We start from the raw sequence: 23,272 nt of genomic DNA on the forward strand, positions 1-23,272 counted from the left end.
TCCCATGCTACCCTCCTCAAGTTTGGTCACTTTCTAGAACAGCTCACAGAACAAAAAGAAACACTTGCTTATAGTTACTGGTTTATTAGCTAGGTGAATAGCCAGATGAGTATGTATGTGTGTGATGTGGTCCAAAGCACAGGAGTTTCCGTCTCCATGGAAATGAGGTGCACTAACCTCTCCATGTGGAGGTGTGTTCCCCAAACTCTCCACACCCCATTATTGAGACGTTTATGGAGGCTTCATCACATAGGTGTGGTGATTATTAACTCCATTTCCAGCCCCTCTTCTTTCTCCAAAGAATGAGAGATTGGAATTGACAGTTCCAACCTTTCAATCATGGTCTGTTCTCTCTGGTGACCAGTTTCCATTCAGGACACACCAAGAGTCACCTTATTAGAACAAAAGATGCCCAGAGCCTCCCTGGTGGTGCAGAGGTTAAAGACAGCATTGTCAAACTATCCCCAGCCACTGCAGCATGAGTTCAACCCCCGGCCAGGGAGCTGACCCACATGGCCCTGCAGACCTCTCCTGTCTCCCGCTGCTCCCCTCAGCAGTGTATATCAGTCCGTCTGCCTGCTTTGCTCCCCACTCTGTCTCTGGTGAATCCTCTCACCCCCACATACACACCTCTGGCCTGCACCCCAGTTCTTGTATGCATAAATAATCTTTTAAAAAAGAACAAAAGATGTCCAGGGCTCTTATCACTTAGGGATTTATAATAGTTTTTGGAGCTTTGTGCCAGGATGGAGGGCAGAAACCGATATGTGCATTTTTTTCCTGTTATTCTACAGAAGTGTTCGTCCGCCTCGTGGGGAGGAACACAGACTCAGAAGAGAGTGGGTGGCACTGAAGGGACATAGACTCCATTTATTTCTTGCTCGCACTGCTTGTAGACTGTCTTCTTCACTTCAACTCCCTCACACCAGGACCCAGGGACACAGACCCAGGCACACAGAACAGTCACACGGTTGAGGGAAAAGGGCAAAAATTGATTCATGAAATGGTCAAATCTGACCTTCACAGGAGTGGGAAAGTGCAGCCCTCTGGAAAGAGTTAGGATATTTATGAACATTCTCAGTCTAAATCTGGCCACCCACAGAAGGCTGCGACATCAGAAGAAAGAACATGGTGTAAGGGACCGCCTGACCCACTGTGGACATTCGTCAATGTCCAAAGACATTTTTGGCTGCCATGACTTGGGAGGGAGGGTTACTGCCAGGTTACTGGGAAGAGGCCAAGGATGTAACTAAACATCTCGCAATGCACAGGACAGCGCTTCTCCCCACCCCAACAAAAATCATCTGACCCTAACTGTCGAGATGATCTGACGCCAAGATTGAATCCTTACAAAGGGGATGGTATTTAAATAGGGAGATGCAGCTATCACATGGAGGAGATCTCTCAGTGGTACAGTTTCCAAGTCAGCCAGTTTCTCACAAGCCACTTATTAAAGGACAAAATGGATAGTGCCTGGGCCCTCTTGTTCACATTGTTCTGAGGGCCACATCAGCTCTAGGTCAAGGCACCTGTCTAGGGGCCTCTTCCTCAGCTTTCTCTTCTGGTCTACATCATGGACTGTAGCCCAGCAGAGTGGCCAGCTGTCCTTGCACCGAAAGTCACCCAGATAATCACAGTGTATTAGAAATAATTCTATTCAAACCACAGCCATAACATTTCGACTTTGGTTGAACACTAGACTTTAGGGACCAGTAAAGCCCCGGTCAGGGGACAAAGACAGAAAGGATTCTGGAAGACAGTGGGAAAATGACAGTGGTTCCCTATGATTGCCTGGATTTAGTCCAGTTCACTTTATACAGTTGACTCAATTAAAATGCCTTCTCCCTGGCCTTCCGTGGTGGATCAGTGGGGTAAAGTGCAGCACTATGAAGCTATCTGCTACCACTACAGCACAAGTTCAATCCCCAGCCAGGAAAGTGGTGCAGCAGACCTCTCCTGACCCATCTGCTGCCCCCCTCAGCAGTGTACTTCGTCAATCTGCCTGTTCTGCTCCCCACTCTGTCTCTGGTGAATCCGATCACCCCCCCACACACACACCTCTGGCCTGTACCCCAGTTCTTGTATGCATACATAAATAAATCTTTAAAAGAAATCCCTGACCCTCCCTGGTGGCACAAGGGGTTAAATTATCCACTATGAAATTATCCACAGCCCTATGAAATTATCCACAGCCACTGCAGCATGAGTTCGATCCCCGGCCAGGGAGCTGACCCACACGGCGCAGCAGACCTCTCCTCTCTCACCTGCTGCTCCCCTCAGCAGTGTAGTTCAGTATATCTGCCTGTTCCTCACTCTGCCTCTGGTTAATCTCCTCACCCCTCACACGTCTGGCCTATGCCCCAGTTCTTGTATGAGTAAATAAATAAATCTTTAAAAAATAATTCTTGGAGTTTCATCTTAGAGGCAAAAGTGGCTGTTCCAGCCAGTCCATGTGGTGTCGGAGAATCTACAAATGAACTTTTAAATTCACTTACCTGATGATTCTCCTAAGGCCCGCTCGTGCTCTTTGTCCTTTTTTATTCTGAGTTTGGAGGTTTTTCAGAGGCTTTGTTACAAATAACAGCTCTTGTTTCTGGTGATTTGGGTTTGATCATGGCTCTTTGAATGGCTCTGTAAGTCTGATCACACCGACTTGCTCTCTCCCAGGAGTGCCTCACTATTTCCAGTGGTCCCTAGCAGCTTTGCTTATCACCCTGTACTCTAAGAATTTATCCTTAAAAACACTTTTCTTCCCAATCCAAGGAATATTGAGTGAATGGGAGGTGGATATATGCACTGCACCTGCCATCTTCCTCTAATCATCTGTCTTCTGATCTATTAGCATTTTGCCACGGTATGAATGCAGCTTTTCTTCCATTGCTTCTCTGAGTGGTTATTGTGGCATATAGAAAGCCCAACAGCTATCGTGTGTATACATGTATAGGTCGTAACCTGGCTGTGGCAAGTTAGGCTTACTACCTTTCTTGGCTTATAACAACAAATATCCTATTTGTTCAGCATTTTGTATGTTAGCCATTTGGTCTGGACAGGGTCGCTCAGCTCACACAACCACAGTCAGCTAGCAGGTTGCTTGCGGCCTCTGTAAGGGGGAGTGTTTGTTTCTTGTGGTCTTATCCTGCAACAGGCCAGTCTGGGTTTCTGCAGAAGGCAGGCATAGCTCCTCTGAGACCCACTGCTTTCCCAGGCTCTGCTGTGCAGGTCTTCTTCTTCTTTTTTAAATATTTATTTATTTATGCTTACAGAACTGGGGTACAGGCCAGAGTGTGGTGGGTGAGAGGATTCACCAGAGACAGAGCAGGGAGCAGCCCAGGCAGATGTACTGAAGCACACTGCTGAGGGGAGCAGCGGGCGGGCCAGGAGAGGTCTGCCGCGCCATGTGGGTCAGCTCCCAGGATGGGGATCGAAATCGAAATCGTGCTATGGTGGCTTCGGAAGGTTCATAGTGTAGTGCTTTAACCTGTTGCGCCACCAGGGAGGGCTCTCTGCAGGTCTCCTTGCACCGATTCTGGCACAGAGCTCAGCCTATTTTACTCTCCAAAAGTCAATTCATTACCCAATGCAATAGTTATAAAAGGATAACTTATTCACAGTTTCATAGAGTAGATGATGAAAGTATTTGACAGTGGTGAGCACTACTGAAGAAATCACCCAAACTCTCTTTCTCCAGAAATAAAAACTGCTCTACTAGTCATTTTTCTATTCATTACCTCTAGCTCCAATCTTTAAATTTCCACTTTCTTAGTGGGACGATTTTAGTCAGAACTGGACCCTCCACCACCAATACATAACACTGTCTTCCAGTGTTGGCCCATATGTCCATTTAACCCTAGTTCCCAAGAAAAATCCGGCCATGTAGCATAGCCCCGGACTGACTGCCCGGAGAAGCCATTCTTGGAACGATCATGAAAGTCTGCCTGGCTCACTCGCACTAGCTTTTCTTGTTGGTAAAATGCTCTTCCACGTTTTTATATTGCATTGTCTGGCCCTGTGAGCAGTTGTTAGGGAAGCCAGATCTCACACTTTGAAGTGCGGTGCTTGAAAAGCTCTAAAAGTGGTAGGAGGAAAAAGACAGTCCAGGGGTACCACTGATGGGCCCATTTTACAGAGGCATCCAAGGGTGATTGCTAAACCCTCCCATGCAGACCCTGAGAACACTGGCTAGTCGGGTGTGCAACTACTTACCTTTGTCCAGAGGAAACAATCAAGCTCTTTGCTCTAGGACAAGCAGGGGCTTACAGTTGGGAGTCAGGCACCTCGACCTGTCACCTCGACCTGTCAAGCACCTAGACCTGTCACCTAGACCTGTCAGGCACCTCGACCTGTCACCCCAGGTGACAGAAATATGGGGGAGCTTGGGCCCTCCCTAGTGGCATAACAGTTTTAAAGCACAGCACAATGAATGAAGCAAGTTGCAGCCACTGCAGCACGAGTTCGATCCCCAGCCAGGGAACTGACCCGCCTGCTGCTTCCCTCAGCAGTGTACTTCAGGCAATCTGCCTATTCTGCTCCCCACTCTGTCTCTCTGTCTGTGGTGAATCCTCTCAAGCCCCCTCACCCATCCCGCAACTCTGACTTGTGCCCCAGTTCTTTTTTGTTTTTTTAATAATATAATAGTTTATTTTTACATCATTTTGTGCCTTTTTCCATCTCAGTTTGTAATCCCTGTGGGCTTCCCATCACCAAATCACCCGTGTGCCATCACCATAGTCCAGGACACTTCTCCCCCTGCCCATTTTTTATCCCATTCCCCACTCCACCCCCGAAAAATGTTAAAATGTCTCTGGTATATAGTTGTTCATTATCATTATCATTATCATTATCATTATTATTATTATTATTATTATTATTATTATTATTTTCGCACCTGGTCCTTTATACTTCTGCTATGCTTTTCTTTCTGTGTGCCCCAGTTCTTATATGTAAGAATAACTAAATCTTAAAAAAAAGACTGGGGAGCTTATCTTCCTTGACACTCACTTTTTAAGGAGATGGCTCCAAGTTCCTTAAGACAGACTTTCTTGGGTTATGGGCTGATGAAAGGCATATTTAACTTTTAAAAATATACATACATATATGTGAATGGAACAGAGAAAAGATCCACAAAATCCTAGGTTTCTCAAGGAAATGTTTTAAGAAAAATAAACTTTCCCTCAGGGAAAGTTCAAGTTGATGTTCATCTACGCTTACCATTTTCCCTTTGGTAAATTCCACTACCATTTGTGAATCACCTCTGTTGCCATTTCTGCCCTGGTCTAGGTTCTTCATAGCTGCCTAGATATCCAGTAAGCCCCTAGTAACATGCAGAGTAAAGTGACCATCAGAACAATAGAATGAACTAAAATTCAACGTAATGCCTTGGGCTTTGTAATGGTGAATGATTAAAACAGTTTCTTACGTAATTATGCTCAGTAAGAATTCTCCATCTGGGCCTTCCCTGGTGGCTCAGCGGGTTAAAGCACAGCACTGAGCAGCTAAAGCCACTTCAGCACGAGTTTGATCCCCGCTCACTCTGGAGGTGACCCACATTGCCTGGCAGACCACTCCTGACCTGCCCACTGCACCCCTCAGCAGTGTACTTCATCCATCTGCCTGTTCTGCTCCCCACTCTGTCTCAGCTGAAGCCTCTCGCCACCCCTGCACCTCTGGCCTGTACCCCAATTCTGTGTGCATAAATAAATCTTTTAAAAAAATAGAATTCTCTATCTTACACTCATTTTACTGCTATGTGGTCTTTAGGGCTTGTGGATTTGGATAGGGGTTGGTCTTGAAGCTTCTGAGACCCTGTGTGCCTGAGACTCTCTCTACTCCACCCTGGATGCAAGTTCGCTTCCTGGAGTTGTGACTCCGTTTGACCCTTTGCCTCCAGTGTGGTGTTTGAGATCGAATGTCAGTTTAATTGGTCTCCCTTGGCAATAAAGTGTTATTTCTGTCTAGACATTTTAAAAATAATTCTTGCTTATCTTGCACTATGTTTCACTGTGTCTACAGGTATTGATGTGTGTGTGCACCTTAACAGTTCTGCTCAGCTTCCTGTGAGCCCTTTTGAGCTGAAGTCATTTGTCTAAATCTGAGAAATTTCTCATTATTTATAAGCATTCCCTCCTTTCTGGTCACGTCCTCTCTTACGAGGCTGCTATCACTTGGGTTTTGATATTTCTATTTCTCTCCTCCCTATTCATTTACTTTTCTTTTATTAACACCATCTCAATTCATTTCTGGTGTTATTGCCTTTTCAAATGCATCCATTTTCGTATCTAACCTGTTCCATTGAATGATTTATTTGATCACTTCATTTCCAGTACCTCTTCTGTTAAACTGTGTGTTCCTGGGAAGACATCAAAACTTTCCATTCTTTAAATGAGGGTTTGGAGTTTCGTGTGTCTCAGGGTATATGGGTCCACTTGGAGCTCAGCCAACACTGTTCCCCTTCCCAGTCTATGACTCTTCCATGGAAGCTTCCAGGACCCTTGCCTTAGCCAACCAGCCCAGAGTGGGGAGAAAGGAAGATGTTATTTGATATAATTTGTTATAACTGGGTGGAGGCAGGGGTAGGGAAGGAATGCAGTTTCCAGCCAGCCCAGCTGCACTTTTTCAACCCCACTCTGAGCTTTCAAACCCCACTGGCCTTGATGTGACCAAGGCACCACGGGCTGGTACTGCCAACTGTCTACTCCGTAGTATTTACAGGACAGATGACAAGCTTTCCAGAAAATATGAAAGAGACAAAGATATAATCCGAGAACTCCACCTCAGTGCAACCTCCATCTGTGGTGTCTGACCTTCTCCCACCCTAGAGTAGTCATCTCCCACGGGGGGACCAAACAATCAGGAGTTTAGTTGCTTAGAATTGTTCTGAAATTCAACCACCTGCTAACCTCTTCTGTCCCATCAGTAGAATTGGGTTTGGGGGAGGAAGCCAGCAGCTATTACTGCTTCACCATCTTCATCTAGAACCAGATATGCCTTTTTACATTTTAATCACTATTTCAACTCATGACTAACAACTACAATGATAAAAACGAAACTGTATCTTGCACTTGCCATGTGACAAGTGCTATTCTAAGTGTTTCGCATATATTAACTCCCTTAATCATTATAGCAATCCAATTAACTGATACCATAGTTATCTCCAGTTTACTCTAGGATACAGAAAGTTTATGTGACTTACACATTACCCAGCTTTAAGTTGAGAAGTGACAATTTGACAAGAGTTTCCACTATTATACATTCATTCTGTATTCATCTCTTTTTTAAAAGTTTTATTTATTTGTGCATACAGGAACTGGGGTACAGGCCAGAGGTGTGGGGTGGGGGGTGAGAAGATTCACCAGAGACAGAGTGGAGAGCAGAACAGGTAGATCGTCTGAAATACACTAAATACACTGCTGAGGGGAACACTCAGCAGTGGGCGAGACAAGAGAGGTCTGCTGCTCCCTGGGAATTGAACTCAGTGCTGCAGTGGCTGCAGATAGCTTCTTAATGCTGTTTTAACCCAATGCACCACCAGGCACAATAAACAACACAGAACTTTTCTTTCTTGTGCCTCCCCTCACCTCCCATGTGTACATTAACTGGAATTTCCCTTCAGGATTGTAACTCTTTACATTTCTAATCAAAACTTATTTAGATTTAATAGATTTTATCCCACCCACCCACTGCTTACTGGAACCTTCGTTTTCCTCCTAAATTCATTTTTTTTTTCTATTTGATGGATCATAGACCTTAATTATCCTTTTAGAAAAGGTATGTGTGTGATGAATTTTCTGAAATATTATCTTGGCTGAATATAGAAATTTAGGTTCAAAGATACCAGCCTTTGGAGAACTCTATTATATCCTCTCTTACTCCTCTCTCTCTCTCTGGGATTTTCCAGGATTTTCTCTTTGTCCTTTAGAATTTTATATTTGTCCTAGAAAATTTATTTGTGTGTGTGTGTGTGTGTGCTTATGCATGTGCTAGTCATGCTCAGAATTTAGTGGTTTTAACCAGTTTGAAGATCATGTCTTTCTTCAGAATGTTCTAGAACATTATTTCAATTATTGTCTGTCCACCAATCTTTCCATTTCCCATGTTTGCAACTCCTATCAAATGAATATTGAAACTTCTGAATTCCATCCTTCATTTTTTGTCTTTCATGTTCCCTAGTTCTTAATCCCTTGTGCTATTACCTGAACACATTTTATCATTGGGTTGCTTCAGTTTTGTTTTTTTTTTTGATTTGCAAAAACTTTGTCATATTTTAGGGATAGTTAGTTCTAATCTGTTGCACAGTGTAAGAGACCAGAATATGGCACCCCAAAATATGTCTCTTGGCATAAGGATTATGTTGAGCAGATTATTCTGAGAAACAGCAGACACAAAAGCTCTGAAAACAAAGTAGAAGTTACTCTTTTATAAGGAAAACTCATTTTATAAAGGAAATCTCCATTTTAAGTGTATATCCCTATCAGTACCAGGTAGGGAGATGAAATTACCAAAAAAAAAAAATTCATATCAATGGAGAACCCACTTAAATATGCATAACAAATCTACCCTTGTTTACCACACTTTTCTGGTCACCTCCCATAACTGGCTTCCACCACTCAGAAGCCCCAAACCCCTTTTCCTTTGCTTCACCTCAAGTTGCTATATAAACCCAACTCTCACCATCACTTTGAGTTACCAGTTCTTGAGTGTCTTCCACCTACATATGAAATATGCATGCTAATACATTTCTTTTTTCTTTTATTAATCTGGCCTTCGTTAGAGCACTAGCCAAGAATCTGAACAGCTAAAGACGTTTTCCCCTCCTTTACAATATTTCAACATCTCCCCTCAAATTTACCTTTCAAATGGTTATTTACATTCTTTTGACTTAGATGTACTTTATTTTTTAGTATGTTTGTTTTTACATCATTTTGTGCCTTTTTCCATTTCAGATGCAATCACCCATGTGCCATCACTATTGTCCAGTGAACTTCCCTCCCCCCACAGTTTTTGAGCCCATTCCCCACCCCACCCCCACGAAATGTCTCTGGTATATAGTTGTTCATTATTCTTATTATTTTCTCCCCTGGTCCTTTATACACCTGCTATGAGTGAAACCATCCAGTATTTTTCTTTTCTTTTCTGGCTTATTTCACTAAGCATGATCCCTTCCAGCTCCATCCATGTTGCTGAAAAGGCATGGGGTTATCTTTTTTGATTGCTGAGTAACATTCCATTGTGTATATGTACCGAGGTGTATTTTATTTTTTATGTCTTTAAATGTCAAATTTACTATATATTGACTTGGTATGCCAGGAAATGGTTATGCCAGATTTACTTTATTTTCCTAGATGTTCTTTTAGTTCTTTATGAATTCACATTAAGACCCCTAATTTTTTTCAAATTTATTTCATGTGGTCTTGGGTGAGAATTTAATCTTTATTTTTTCCAAATGGATACACTTGTCAAACCTTGCACATTATGCGATCCATCGCTTGTCCGCTATTTTGAAATGCCTGCTAAGGTTGAATGTATAGGCCATTGTTTCTCAACTGTCTTTTTGTGGCATTTCTTGATAAATCTGAAGACTTGCCTTTTTAAGACCAGGCACTGGAATTTCAAGTTAGCAATACTATCAAAAAGCAAGCTGGGGAGTGGCTCAAGTTAAGGAACACTAAGGAATGAATACGAGTGAATCAAAGAACATAATGTATTTTAATCAGACAACTATCTTATTTCTGAATATGGAGAGAAGAAAGCCTTATTTATGCGTAGTGGTCTGGATATGCAGAAAATGATATGAGAAGATAAGTATCTCAAACATTTGAAAATTTCTTTCAGAAACGTGAATTTTAACAGCAGTACTATTTTCTCCTATGAGTTGAATAAGCCTAAGTTTAGCTGTAAAAATTTATGACTTTCATAACTCAGGCTGTTGGCATGGCTGTGGTAAAATTGACCTCACATATATTGCCAGTGGCAGGGCAAAATAGCCACGCAGACTCCTCCACACCTGCCATGTGTTCCTGCCGCTGGATCTTTGTGCTTGCTGCTGCCGCTGCCTGGAACGTGACTAAATAATCACTTCTAGCCGATGTCGGATCTGGCTCCTTCTCTCCTCCTCAGCGACACCTTCCTGACTGCCAATATTCATTTTCCTCCAAATTAATGGAAGGAGCACTATTAGAACAGGGTGGGGGGCACTCTCGGAGACAGAGGAGTATACTTCCGAAGAGAAATGACTTCTCTTTTTCTCTTTTCTACCAGATCAGGGGTCGGCACATTTTTTTTTTTTCTGGAAAGGGCCAGATAGTGAAGAGCTCAGGCTTCACTGGCCACATGGTCTCTTGCAACACCTCAGTTCTGCTGCTGCAGCACAAAGGAAGCATGAAAGTGAACAAGTGTAACTGTGTTGCTGTAAAATTTCATTTGCAGGCGTTGAAATTTGGATTTCACATTGTTTTTCAAGTGCCACAAATTACTCTTGACTTTCTTCAATCATTTGGAAATGTGCAAACCAATCTTAGCCGGGGGCCATACAAAACGATGGGGGGCTGAATTCAGCCTGTGAGCCACAGTCTGCCCACTCTTGTGGCTGGAACATCCACTGCAGGGATGATCACCTACCTCATTCCCTGCTGTATCTAGACCCTAGAACAGCACCTACCACCCAGCAGGCTCTCTGTAGCTGTTTCTTGGGTGAAGGAGTGAGTAAATGCAATCTGAGTTGAGTACTGAGTTACTGAAGGAGTGAAGTGAGTGCGTATATGACAGCTGGCACGTCCTACTTTCAGTCTCAGTTGACCCCTGTCTCAACGTAGGCAGGTTCCCCAAGTCTTAGGAACAGAACAGAAGGCAGAGGCCAGCATTGCAATCAGTAAGTTTATTCTCCTCTGTAGCTCAAGGGTAATCCTGACAAACAGCTTCAGCCAGGAGGAGACAGAAAGGACAAGACTGGGGAGGGGCTCCCCCAGGACCTGGCATCCACCTCCTCTAACGCTTCCTCCTCCTCCCATGGGGTTGGGGCTGGGGCTAGGGCCGTGATTCAAGCTTGGCATCCCTGGGGAGAAGGGAAGTAGACCACTCCGCAGCCTCTGAAGCCCCTACCTCCGACTGCCATGTTACTGGGCACAGCCACCTCCACACACCAGGCAGGAGAGTGGTCCCATCTTCCTCCACATGCACAGGCACGTGTGCACAGGGGCCTGGGCTGGGCAGGGCGTGGTCAGTGTCCAGACACATGGCTCTGGCCTGTGGCCCAATTGGCAAACATAAAGCCTAGACTGATCGCCATGAAGAGCACCCCCAGGATGCCAAAGCACAAAGCCTGTGGACCAGAGAACAAGAAGACAGAACAGGGTCTGTCCCCGGCCAAGCTTCTCCTGGGAATGTCCTTCAAATCCCCCACCCCCTCCAGAGAGTGTCCCATTCAGCCCCGACCATTCTTTGTGTCCCTCCTTCCTTAAAATCAACCCCCCAACCGCACCCCCATGAGTCCCTCCAACTTCGGAGAACCCTCCAGGGAGTATACTCCTCTGTCCTCCCTGAAAAGTGCCCCCACCCTCTTCTCATAGTGTTCCTTCCATGAGTTTAGAGAATGTTCCTTCTACGCCAGCCCCTTTCTAAGTGCTCCCACGCTCTTCCCCGCTGGTGCTGCCTGCTCAGCCTCTTCCCAAGACAGTCTCCTTAATTATGCGAGACCATCTGCTCCCTATCTCCGAATGTGTCTTATCTCCCGCCATCCTGCAGAACTCCCGCCCTCTTTTCCCACTGGTCCCTGGAATGCGCACCTGGATCTTCCACCAGGAGTAGAGGGGCTCCACCTCAGAGGGTACAATGCGGAGGTAGAAGACACTGGGAAGGATGAAGATGAGGCTGGGAGCTGAGGTGGACCCTGGTGGACAAGCAGCGGGGACAGGAGTCAATGTAAGTTTGGATGCAAGTCTCAAATTAGGCACGATCTGGGGCTGGGCTTGGGAGTACTGACCGATAACCCCAAAGATGTCGCGGATGGACGGCACACAGATGACAAGGACGTTGACCAAGACAAGGATGATCAGAGCTATGGCCACATGACGGGGCCAGCTGAAGGCCTTGCTTGGGAAGAGCAGCTGCTGCAGGGCCCGGCGGATCTGTAGCCAGAGCAGGGTGAGCCATGTGTCAGGGCCTAAGGGTCACCTCCCCAGGCAGCCAACTGCATCTTCAACCCCACCTTCCGAGGAGCTCTACCCTCTAAGATGCCCGATTTACTTTCCATCTGACTATATCTTCAACATATCACCCATCTGCGCCTCCACTTTCTAAGTGAGCACCCGTCTTGCCCTTATTTGACAATCTAGGCCTCTTCCTCCTGTCTGATCACCCACCTAGACCTCCACCCCTGGAGGTCTAGGTGGCTGATCAGACAGTCGGATGGAGGCAGACTGTTACTGCTTCTCCCTCCCATCCTATTGCTCTGTCTGAAGTTGTCGCCTCTGCCTCCATCCGACTGTCCCTGCATCTCCCGCTGCTCAATGCCCACATGTCCTCCCACCTGTCTGAGCCCCTGCCTCTCCCCATCTGAGCGCCCCCTCCTAGCCCCCCTCCTCACATGAGAGCCTCGTCCTCCTGCATCTCACTACTTCTGCTTCCACCTTTTTCAGTCCTTCCATTTCCTCATTCTGAATGTCCGTCTGTCTATGCCTCCACCTTCCCTGAACACTCTTGTTCCATCTCATCTCTGTCCCTCTTCTGTGTGGCCTTCTCAATTTGCCATTTCTGTCTCTGCCATCCTTGTCATCTCCTCCATCCACCCACCTCCCCCTATCTCCACCCTCCACCCATCCATGTCCTCGCCCCCACGCACAGGGAACAGCACCACTGGCACAGTCAGAGTCACCGCCAGCAGCACAGCCAGGCGCACACAGAGGATGAGCAGGTCCTGCTGGTTGTACATGTGCAGCATCTCTGCTTCCACGCTGCCTAGCAAGGGGCACGGAGGGAGGGTGAGGCGGGAGCGCAGCAGCACCACGCCCCAGGACTGCACAGACACACATGGCGATGAGGTCTACACGCGCACTGTACACATTGGAAATGGGTGGGTCCAAGGGCATGGAGGGTAAAGGCTTAGATTCCTGCCCCCACCCTCGGTCTGGTTCCCAGCCCAGCTCCCAGCCAACCCTGGCCCCAGCCCTGCTCACTGTAGAACGTCAGGTATCCAAAGGTCGCTGTGAGCGCATACATGCAGAACATGGCTCCAATGGACACGTTGGCCACGGCCTGCATTCTGCGCTTGGAGGGGCTGTGGTATAGAGGTCACGGCACTGTCATGCCCAGGCCCCTCAAAACCAGCCCCCGTCCTCCAGTGTTCCCTCCCCCCAGGGTTGAGGTATACACTGGGATGCCCATCTCTGCCTCCCCCTCCCCTTCTCCATCCACCCACATGTCACCCCAGATAACTATCCCTGCTTCTCCCCTCCACTTGACTGTTACTGCCTCTCCCTCCCATCCTATTGCTCTCTCTGATCATCCACCCAATCCCCCCAACATATCAGCCCCACCTCCTCTTTTGTCCATTCATAACCTCCATCTCCCCATTCCCACTCATACACACCACCCCCTCCATCCATCCACACTTAGACTGAATGCAAGTAGAATACTCATACCCCAGTCAGCAAACAGTTACTGTCCTGAGTTTCCTAAGACCTGCTGAACCCCTCAAACCTCGCCCTTGGCACAATCTAGGCAAAAGCAAGCTAGGACCCCAGGACTGCTGTGGGGATCCTCATATTCTAACTATCACCCCTATCAGCTGGCCTATCACACCTTCCCACTCACCGGGAGAGCTCCGTGTAAATGGGCAAGACCTCAGGATGGCAGACGAAGGCAAAAGCCATAATGGGCACTGTGTAGAACATCTGGGGGGATGGCCCAAGCACATGAGATTATCCTGCAGGGTTCTATCCCTCCTCCCCCCCCCCCCGAGCCTACTACTGCCCTCCATATCAGTTAGACACGATGCCCAATACCTGGCCCCGCTCTGAGCACTATGCCAGGTCCAGAGACCTGAGTGTAGGGAAGGCCCTGAACACCTGCACACCCACCTGTGAGTCAACCGTGAACATCTGGGCCTCACAGCTTCTGTTGAGACCCTGGATGGGAGGGTCTGAGGGGCTATGATCCTCCACTCTTGTTTCATTGTGGACTATAGGACAACTAAGTTCGAATTTCTTATAGATGACCTGGGAGAGGACAGATGGGGAAGGGAGGTAGCAAGGAAGGCTATACCCCAATGGCCCAACTCTCACCCTACTTTTCCATGCCCTTCTGTCTCACACTCACCGAAATGAGGAAAAACAGCATGCAAGTCAGAGAGAGCCCACTGGTATACCCCAGGTAGCCTGCAGGGGGCAATACACAGAGCCTCAGAAATCAAGGAAACCCCGGCCACAGATATCAAACCCCTAGCCTAACCTTCAAGGCTCCCTCACCCCAATAATGCCACACTTTTGTACAAGCCTTTACTTCCACCTGGACCAGCTTCCCCTCATAGCAAACTCTATCCATCTGCTACAACCCACGTCAAACAAGCCCTTCCCAGGCATTCTATGGCCCATGAAAATGGGGATTCTTTCAATCTGGCTGCCTTTGTCACCCCACTATCTAATGATGGGTGCAGAAGCCTCTTACCCAAATGTCTCATGAGGGCTAGGGGCAGGATGATGAACACACTGACAATGATGATGAGGAAATTGCCCTTCAGGAACCAGACCCTAGGGAGACAGACAGACACAGTGACTGGCTATCAGCCAAAGAAAACTCAGGCACATGGACAGACAGATTTCTGCTTGAAGTCACCAGACACGAGTAGCCTCAGTCATGAGAGATTATTCAGATGGTCACAGCAATGAATGGCACAACAGGATTGACAGAAAAAGCCAGACTGTCAGACTCGGCCAGACAGAGCTGAAAACACTTGCACCATCAGACAAAACCGAGCCATCAGACTCCCAAGTGAACACACAAGCAAGCAGGCAAATACCCCAAATCGGTCAGGCTCAGCCAGTCCAACAAGAGGGGCCAGACTCGACAAAGACCAAGCCAAGGCCCTGGCATATAGAGGTAGAAAAGTCCAGTAATCTAGTACAGGCAATGATACAGGCCCAGACAAAAAGTCCACCACACACCTGTCAGGCTGAACAACTTAGGGTTTATTAAACCTTAAGGTCACAAGCCACAAAGCCAAAGACTGAAACAGACACAGAATGAGTCTGCTGGTCACACCATGGGAACAAAGCTCAGAGCAAGAGTGGGATATGTCCTGCCAATAGATACAGGGGCTCAGGTAACACACTCAGTTAATACAGAATCAGCTAAACAACTGACTGCTCATTCCTTCAAAAGAATTTTTTTCCTTTTTATTTTTTTTTTATACAGAACTGGGGTACAGACCAGAGATGCGGAGAGTGAGAGGATTCACCAGGGACAGAGTGGGAAGCAGAACAGGCAGATCGACGAAGTACACTGCTGAGGGGAGCAGCGGGCGGGTCAGGAGAGGTCTGCCGCGCCATGTGGTCACCTCCGGGGCAGGCAGGGATCGAACTCATGCGGAAGTGGCTTAAGCTTCTTAGTGCAGTGCTTTAACCCGCTGTGCCACCAGGGAGGGCCCCCTTCAAAAGAATTTTATTGAGTGCCTACTACACACACTCACAGGCCTTCACACTTTCTGTCTCATGCACAGTTACACAGAAATAAACAACAGCACACCAACTGGTTGTATCTACAGTGGGAGCTAATCAGAACTATTAGACACACCTAGCCACACGTCTGTGCGCTACCTAGATGGTGTGAGAATCAATCCAAATGGGAGACACAATCAGTGGTCACATACCACCAAACAGATTCAGCCAGCAGGTGGATCAAGAATCAGACAGTCCCCCAAATGCATACTCAGAAGAACAGTAAAACATAAATGGCCGGAACCACCATACAGAGATCACATACAGTCAGAGTCAAGGATCACATCCACACAGCCAGAGAATTTGCCAGAGCAATAGTCACCAAAGCATCCATGCATTTACAATCAGACAGATTCAGTCAGCCCGATGGACCGAGAATCAAACAGAATCAGTTGGACAGGGGAAGTCAGCGTAAGCAAATGTCAAACACACATACCCGGAGTTGCACTATACCGGACACAACTGGAGTCAATTACCATCTAGCCAGACAAAGAACCTGTCAGTGCAGCAGTCACAGATTCAAACCCACAGAATTTAAAGTCTACTGGACAGGGATGGTCACGGTCAGCAGCGGTGATCATGGAGCCACGAGACAGAATCAGCCAGAATGACAGTCACAAAAATCAACCTGTGGCCTACTGGACTCCCATAGTCAGGGCAAGAGCCACACACACTGATGGCATCACGACACGAGGAACCGACAGTTTGACTGAACTGCTGTGCACAGACTTGAACGCAGCAGCTGGACCTCAGGCAGAGGCTGTGGTCTTCTGACCTGCCAAGGGGTGCTGCTCACTCACCCCTCAGAATTCATGTGCAGGAAGGTGCCAATAACCAGGGGGAGTTCGGACTTGATGATGAACAGGTAACTGGACATGGCTGGTGTGGGGGCGGGGAGGCATAAGCAGAAGGAGTCACCTGATCCCCCCACCCTACCTTCCTCAGCCCAGCCTGGGGAAGCCCACCTCAAGCCACCCTCTTCCCCAAGGATGACCATCCACCTTTCAGAATGCTCACCCCCAACATTGTGCAGACAAATGACCATGGCCACCACGACCTTCCCCGCAGGCCCCAATGCCCTCTGTCCCAGCTGTTCATAGGCTCGGATACCTAGGGAGGGGTGGCGAAGGGGGAAGAACAAGTTGTAAATCCAGGAGGCCAGGCCTGAGGACCAGAGGTGAGGAGCTAGGCCTAGGAGCTGGGGAGTTGAGGCCTGGGGGTCTGATTGACAGGGAATAGAGGCGGTTAGGATTGGGCTTAGGGGTGGATGTGTGGCCAGAGAGAAGTTTGGGGACTGGAAGGACATTAGCAGGAAACAGGGGAGCAATGACATTGGAGCACTAGGGCAGTGTGAGTTTGGGAGTTGGGGGTTTAGGAACAGGGGTTTCAGTGCATGGGGCCAGGCTAGAGGGGACAAGAGACTGAGGGGTGGGGGTAACAGGTGGAGTGCAGTGGTCTGGAGTGGGAAGGTCTGAGTAATGGGGTATGATAGCTAAACAGAGGGATGAGGTTGAAGATTAGGAGTTGGGGATTTGGGAGCCTAGATGAGGTCTGAATGTCGGGTGTAGCCTGGGGCCTGGAATCCAGGGAGTTGGATGGGGCCTGAGGTCCTAAGTTTGGGATTTGGGTTCAGGATGGTTCCAGAATCTGGGGTTTGGGTTGAGATCTGGGTTTGAGGTCTAGGGGGTGGTCGAGAGCCTGGGGAACCAGGTCTGAGCTGAATTCTGGATGGGAATCCAGTCTGTGGGCCAAAGGGGTAGGGTGAGGCCCAGGGTCCAGGCTGTGGGTCTCACCAACAACACCAGCACAGGTCAGCAGGAGATGGATGGAATAGGAAGACAGAAGTGCAATGCACAGCAGCAGGACCCTGTGGTAGATGGCACGACTCAGAATTGGCCCTCAGCCCTCCCACCTGCCCCGCAACCCTCCTGCCCTCTCCCCAGATGCTATGAACTCACAAGAAGAAGAGGACCCCTGTGTGGGCCATGGCATAGGCCAGCCCCAGGATGCCGCTGCCCATGATGGCATTGCTGAGGTTGAACACCGACATTCCAAACGATGTCTTCCCCTCGAACTGCAGGTAAATGGCAGGACCCAGGCACACATAGGGAGGGGGACCAGGTAAGGAGACCAGTGCTGGGGCCCAGGAAAGACTAAGGAGGAGGTAACTGGGGCAGGGGAAAGCCCAGGAAGGATGACCGGAGGAGGGAAGAAACTAGGAAGGAAGAGGAGTTGAAGACCAGGAGAAGCCAGGGAGAGAGAGAGCTGGGAAGGAAAAAACAAAGAGAAGCTTTGGAGAGGAGCAGCTAGAAATGGACAGAAACGGGCAGGTTGAGTGGCTATTGAAGGCAAAACAGTTGCAAAGCAGAGTTTCTGAGGATGGGGAGTAGCTAGGGCGGAAAGCAGCCAAGGAGCACAGGAGCTGGGAAGAGGGGCCAGTGGGGGGATGGGCTGGGCCAGGTGCAGCCAGGGCAGACCCTGAGGGTCACACTCACATCCATGAACTGGGTCGGCTTCCTCACAGGAGCAGGGTCGTGGCTGGCCAGGAAGCCCTCACGTTCCTGCCTATAGCTGCATAGGGCAGGAAGACGGGCTGGTGAAAGGGTGTTCCAGACCCCTGCCCTCATCCCCTCAGGTCCCTGACTCACCCTGCAGCACCCACAGGGAGGGCTCCATTCATCTTTGGATCTTGTAGTTCCATCCTATAGGCAGAAAAATGGGGGGGAGTGAGTAAGAGATGGAACAGGGGGGCCACAAAGTGAAACGAGCCAGATGAAGGGAGGCAAAGGGTCAGATAGAGATGGACAGATACAGAGATGAGCCGAGGGAACAGGAACAGAGGGATGAAAGGGTCAGGGAGATAAATGCAGAGAACGGGAGTCAAGAATAAGAGAGAGAGAGAGAGAGAGAGAGAGAGAGAGAGAGAGAGAGAGAGAGAGAGAGAGAGAAGGGAATGGGGGAGAGACACTAATCCTTACTCTGGGACACAGAAAAAGAGGTCAGAGAAATAGAGACAGATGCATGCACACACGTGCAGGCGCACACACACACAGCAGATGAGACAGCATTTGGAAGCCGGACAGGCTCTCTCAGACCCTAGACTCACTCTGTCTCTCTCAATCTGTCTCTCGACCGGTCTTTTTCCTACCAGTCCCCCGCACACCCCCTCTTCCCTCCACCCTCAATGCGTGGCCACTCACGGCCTCACAGGGCCACGTGTCGCCGGCTGCCCCACCCCTCCTCCCTGCCGGAGCCCAGAGCCAGAGCTGGGAGCTGATGCAACCTGTTGAAGGTGCTGGAGGGGGGCTGGAGAGCAGGCTTGGAGACCCCAGCCCCTAACACTGCAAACTGCTCTCTGCCACAACTCTGAATATCCTACTAGGAAAAGACAATTCCTCCAACTGAGTCCCCTTCCAGGGACAGAAGTGACCCAGAGGCCCCCATTTAACCCCCCTTCTAGCAACTAGATGTATTTCCTAAGGACCCCTGTCAAGTCTTAAGCTGCTCTTGTGGGAGAGGTAATCTTGGAGACATTTCCAAACTTGATATCCTTCCTGGACTTGAGATCTCAGGAACTTGGCCAGCCCTAAATTCCCCTCGCCGTCCCTGAGGATGAACCTTCCCTGAGACCTTCATCAAAGCCCCCTCACAGGGCCTAACGTGTTTCCTGGGTTCGGGATGTCTCTGCGATCCCCGCGCAAGCCTGGAGCCCCTGTTTTCTGCATGGAGCGTCTCAGAAGAAATCCCCAGTCTGAGCCCACTTTCCAGCAAAGAGTTATGTCAGAAATCCCCATCAAAGCTCCCACCATTGCTAAAATTGCCTCCAGGAAACCCACTGGCCAAGCCCTGAATCCCTTCGCCAGGTCAGAGTAAGCTCTCAAGGAGCCCCATCCTCAACCAAGAACACTCTCTAGAGACTCCGTCCTACTCCTGAGTTCAGTTCCTGGGAGCAAGGTACCCAAAGAACTCCCCCTCCCATTCAATTCCCGCTAGTGCTAAAAATGTCTCCAGGGACTCTCCCAGCCCTCTCCCGGGAACCGCCTCGTGCCTCGGGGTCTCCGGAGCGCCCCCTCCCCGGCGCCCGCCTTACGTCCCCGATCCTCTCCGCTCCAGAAGCCTGCAACTAAGACTAGAGCTCCTTCACCCCAAGCCGGCAGCTCCCGCGCAGCGGACCCTGCCCCCGCCCAGCGCCGGAGCCAATCAGCGCGGCACCGACTCTAGAGCTAATCAGCAAGGGCCCCGCGCACTAGCCCATCTGGCCCGCGTTTTTTTTTTTTTCTAGGAAGAAGTCTTAATTTTAATTCTTCAGACTTTAGGAGGACGTGGGGGGAGGGGACGGGCGCCCTGCCTCATCTGGGCCCACGTAGAAGGCGACAGAGGTTGGTGCGGGGTTTTGGTGGGGGTGGAGCGGGAAATGGTTGGAAAAAAGATGAAGAGTGTGATCCACACCCAGAGAGAGGGACAGGCGACAAAAGGAACTGACTGGCTAGACGCAAGGCGGGACTGGAGGGATGGCGGGAAGAGGTGCAGAGGAGAAACCGTCGCAGACACATGCTCGCAGGCAGGCAGGAGGAAGAAAAAAAGGAACAAACAGGGAACAGAAACACAGACAGGTTGTGGGGGTGGTAGACAGACAAAAGGGGCAGTTATGGGACGGAGCAAACCCAGATACAGACAGGTGGGCAGGGATAGTCTGAAGCAAGTACCTGGAGGAAGGTAACAGGCAGGCCTAGCAATACACAGGAGACACCGCTGGCTGGCAGACAGCGCCACACACTTCCTCCAAATGAGGTCGGGGCACACTACTACAGGCAAGGGGGCAAAGGTGCTGGTTGAAGCAGAGAGGCACTGGGCAGGGCAGGTGAGCACAGGCCCAGACAGTCAGATTCCGGCAGAAAGTAAGAGAGAGTGAATGGACAGACCTGGGAACAGAAACGGGGCACGTCCCTAAGTCAACCCAGCCAGGCCACTATGGCTGACTTCAGATAGAGCTAAGGGAGGGGGCCTTCCCTGGTGGCACAACATGTTAAAAAAAAAAAAAAACAGCACTAAGAAGCTAGCTGCAGCCACTTCAGCATGAGTGAGAGCGATACCCCGCCGGCCAAGGGGGTGATCCACATGGCGCAGTGGACCTTTCCTGACCCGCCCGCTGCTCCCCTCAGCAGTGTGCTTCATCACTCCACCTGTTCTGCTCCCCACTCTGTCTCTGGTGAATCTTCTTACCCCACTGCACGTCTGACCTGTACTCAGTTCTGTATCCATAAATAAATCTTTTTTTAAAAAGCACTGAGAGGACTCTATATCTTAGTGATCCCCCAAGGGAGGCAGGGAGGAGGACACTGGTGGTTGGGTGGGGGTTGTGGACACACACCATCTGCCAGTGGGCACACCCTGGAGTCCTGGACCCCAGCCCAGGCCTTGGGTAGGGCTTGTCCACACCCCAATTGAGGAACCCCACTATCTGTCTGTCTTTTATGGGGGTCGGGACATTCCTATGTAGATGTGTGACAGGTATGTCTACCCCAGGGAAGGCATGCATCTCCTGCAGGGAATCAGGCAGGGCAAACTTGGAGACTGGACTGCTGGAGGTCGAAGTGGATGAGAAGCCTCTGTCTGGGCCCCTCCGCCGCCTGCCCACCCCCCACAGGGAGCACAGAATTCCCGGAAAGGCCAGGGGCTGGCTGGGCCTTCAAAGCTAGCCTAGGTGCCCCCACGCCCACCCCACCCACAGTTGGTGGAGGGCGGGGGATGAGGTGTTTACTTCCCCACAGCATGAGAGAAACTCCTGCACACTCAGGATCACAGCCCCATCCAGGGACTCAGAGATGAGGGCTGACCCACCTGTCACCCACAGAAGTATAAAGACATGTGCATGCAGACATACAGCTACACGCAGAGAAAACAGGCTGACAGATAGGAACACAGAGACTGAAGAGGCAGCCCAGGCCACAGTACAGTCACACGCTCATCAGCACAGAGTGACGACACACTATAGACTCACGGACATCACCACTCACAGGTTCACGGCTGGACACAACACACACACACAAATAAAATTTCACACCGCTAACATCCCACACGGACCCAGTGTCTCCCACACATGATTCCAACTTCAGACAGCCTTGAAGGCCACGATTCAGGCTCAGTGAAGATACCTCTATGCATGTGAACTCACATGTGAACTTGTGACCACATACAGCTCTGGCCAAAAGAAGAGGAAAACACGTATGCACAGAGAAGCTGCAGTCACAGCACACACACAATTCATTCAAACAAGTAGCTGCACATACAAGTAGCTGCACATGGCTGTGTGTACACAGCAATTCATACATTCAATTTGAGAAGAAATGTGCAGGGAACAGATATACAGGAGTTGCAGAAAGCAGGGAGTATGCTTACTAGGTAGAAGGAAGGAATCCAGAAAACTCCCCTAAAGCAACATAAAGAGGACGTAGAGAGGAAGCAGGTGACATATACGGTGACACCAAAAGAAAGACACAGACCTACAGCCACTCATCAAGAACACAGTGGCAGAGAAGACACACATACATAAGAAACACACAAACACAAGGGAAATAAACACACTCATCACCACAAGCACTGCAAAGGAAACACACACGCCCAAGGAACACACACACAGTCAGCCCCTAGGCATGAATACACAAGCTCACAGTAGCAACACATACACTTGCCAAAAAGGAAACACATGAATTGAACAGACTCCAAGCTGTAAGGTGAGTTACTCAGGAAGACACATGTGGCGTTCACATATATGTTTGTGACTAAGAACATGTACAAGCAGATGAGTTACACTTGGGGTCTTCACTCACATATTCACACACACATTCCCGACTTTTCTCCCTTCTTCACCTCCTCTCCCAGAGCCATTACACATCTGTGCCACAGGCTGGCCAGGGAAAGAGACACCTGTTGGCAGAGGCCTTGGCACATGCTGAAAAGGGGTGGTTCTAGGCAGGTGTGTAGATTTCAAGAAAAGTCTGAAGTGTTCTGTCCAAAGAACTAGTGTTGCCCGGGCAGTAAATAGATGCCGCCCACCTCCCCGCAGCAGCTTCCCCCTGTGATCATTCTGCTCCCCTTCGACACTGTCCAGCACAGGCACACACGGCCACTAGGCACACCACAGGTGCTCAATAAGTGTCACTTATCAAGTGTCATATTCTCATCATTGCTATATTTATTTCTGCAGAGAGGATTTGAAGGGAGGGCGGAACTTCATTGAGCTCTGCAGCCCATACATAGCTCAGCTACATTTCAAGGCACAGCAAACAGCAGGTGCTCAACACATGCTGGCAGGAGTGAAAACAGAGAAAGGGAGAGCTGGCTGTGTAGACTGCAGGGCAGCCTGCTTTAGAAGGAACAGATGTCCTTATGCGTGACCAAGGCCTTGAGGCTGTGCCAGGGATAAGAACGCCTTGTTAGTTCATCAAAGTAGAGCCCTTTCTCAGGGTCACTTAAGACTTTTGTTGGCTTAGTAAAGCAGACCCTTGTGTGACATTTGGGATTCCTACCGTCTATTAAAAGTCAGTTTGGACTTCCGGGAAGATGGC

General features: G+C 49.1%; 1 protein-coding gene across 1 annotated transcript; it reads right to left on the reverse strand.

Moving 5' to 3' along the window:
* Window positions 1–11,142: 11,142 nt before the first annotated feature.
* Window positions 11,143–18,384, reverse strand: SLC38A5 (solute carrier family 38, member 5). Its single transcript, XM_004689994.2, has 15 exons — window positions 18,353–18,384; window positions 18,200–18,275; window positions 17,663–17,778; window positions 17,498–17,571; window positions 16,722–16,814; window positions 16,505–16,583; window positions 14,656–14,738; window positions 14,308–14,366; window positions 14,070–14,207; window positions 13,804–13,883; window positions 13,167–13,267; window positions 12,833–12,948; window positions 11,975–12,119; window positions 11,778–11,881; window positions 11,143–11,314 (listed from the first exon to the last, which is right to left on the reverse strand). The coding sequence occupies exons 1-15, from the start codon at window positions 18,382–18,384 to the stop codon at window positions 11,213–11,215; spliced, it is 1,398 nt and encodes a 465-aa protein (XP_004690051.2). The 3' UTR covers window positions 11,143–11,212.
* Window positions 18,385–23,272: the final 4,888 nt, after the last annotated feature.

Source organism: Condylura cristata, unplaced genomic scaffold (assembly GCF_000260355.1).
Source record: "Condylura cristata isolate star-nosed mole 26May11 unplaced genomic scaffold, ConCri1.0 scaffold00027, whole genome shotgun sequence".
Lineage (NCBI taxonomy): Eukaryota > Metazoa > Chordata > Mammalia > Eulipotyphla > Talpidae > Condylura > Condylura cristata.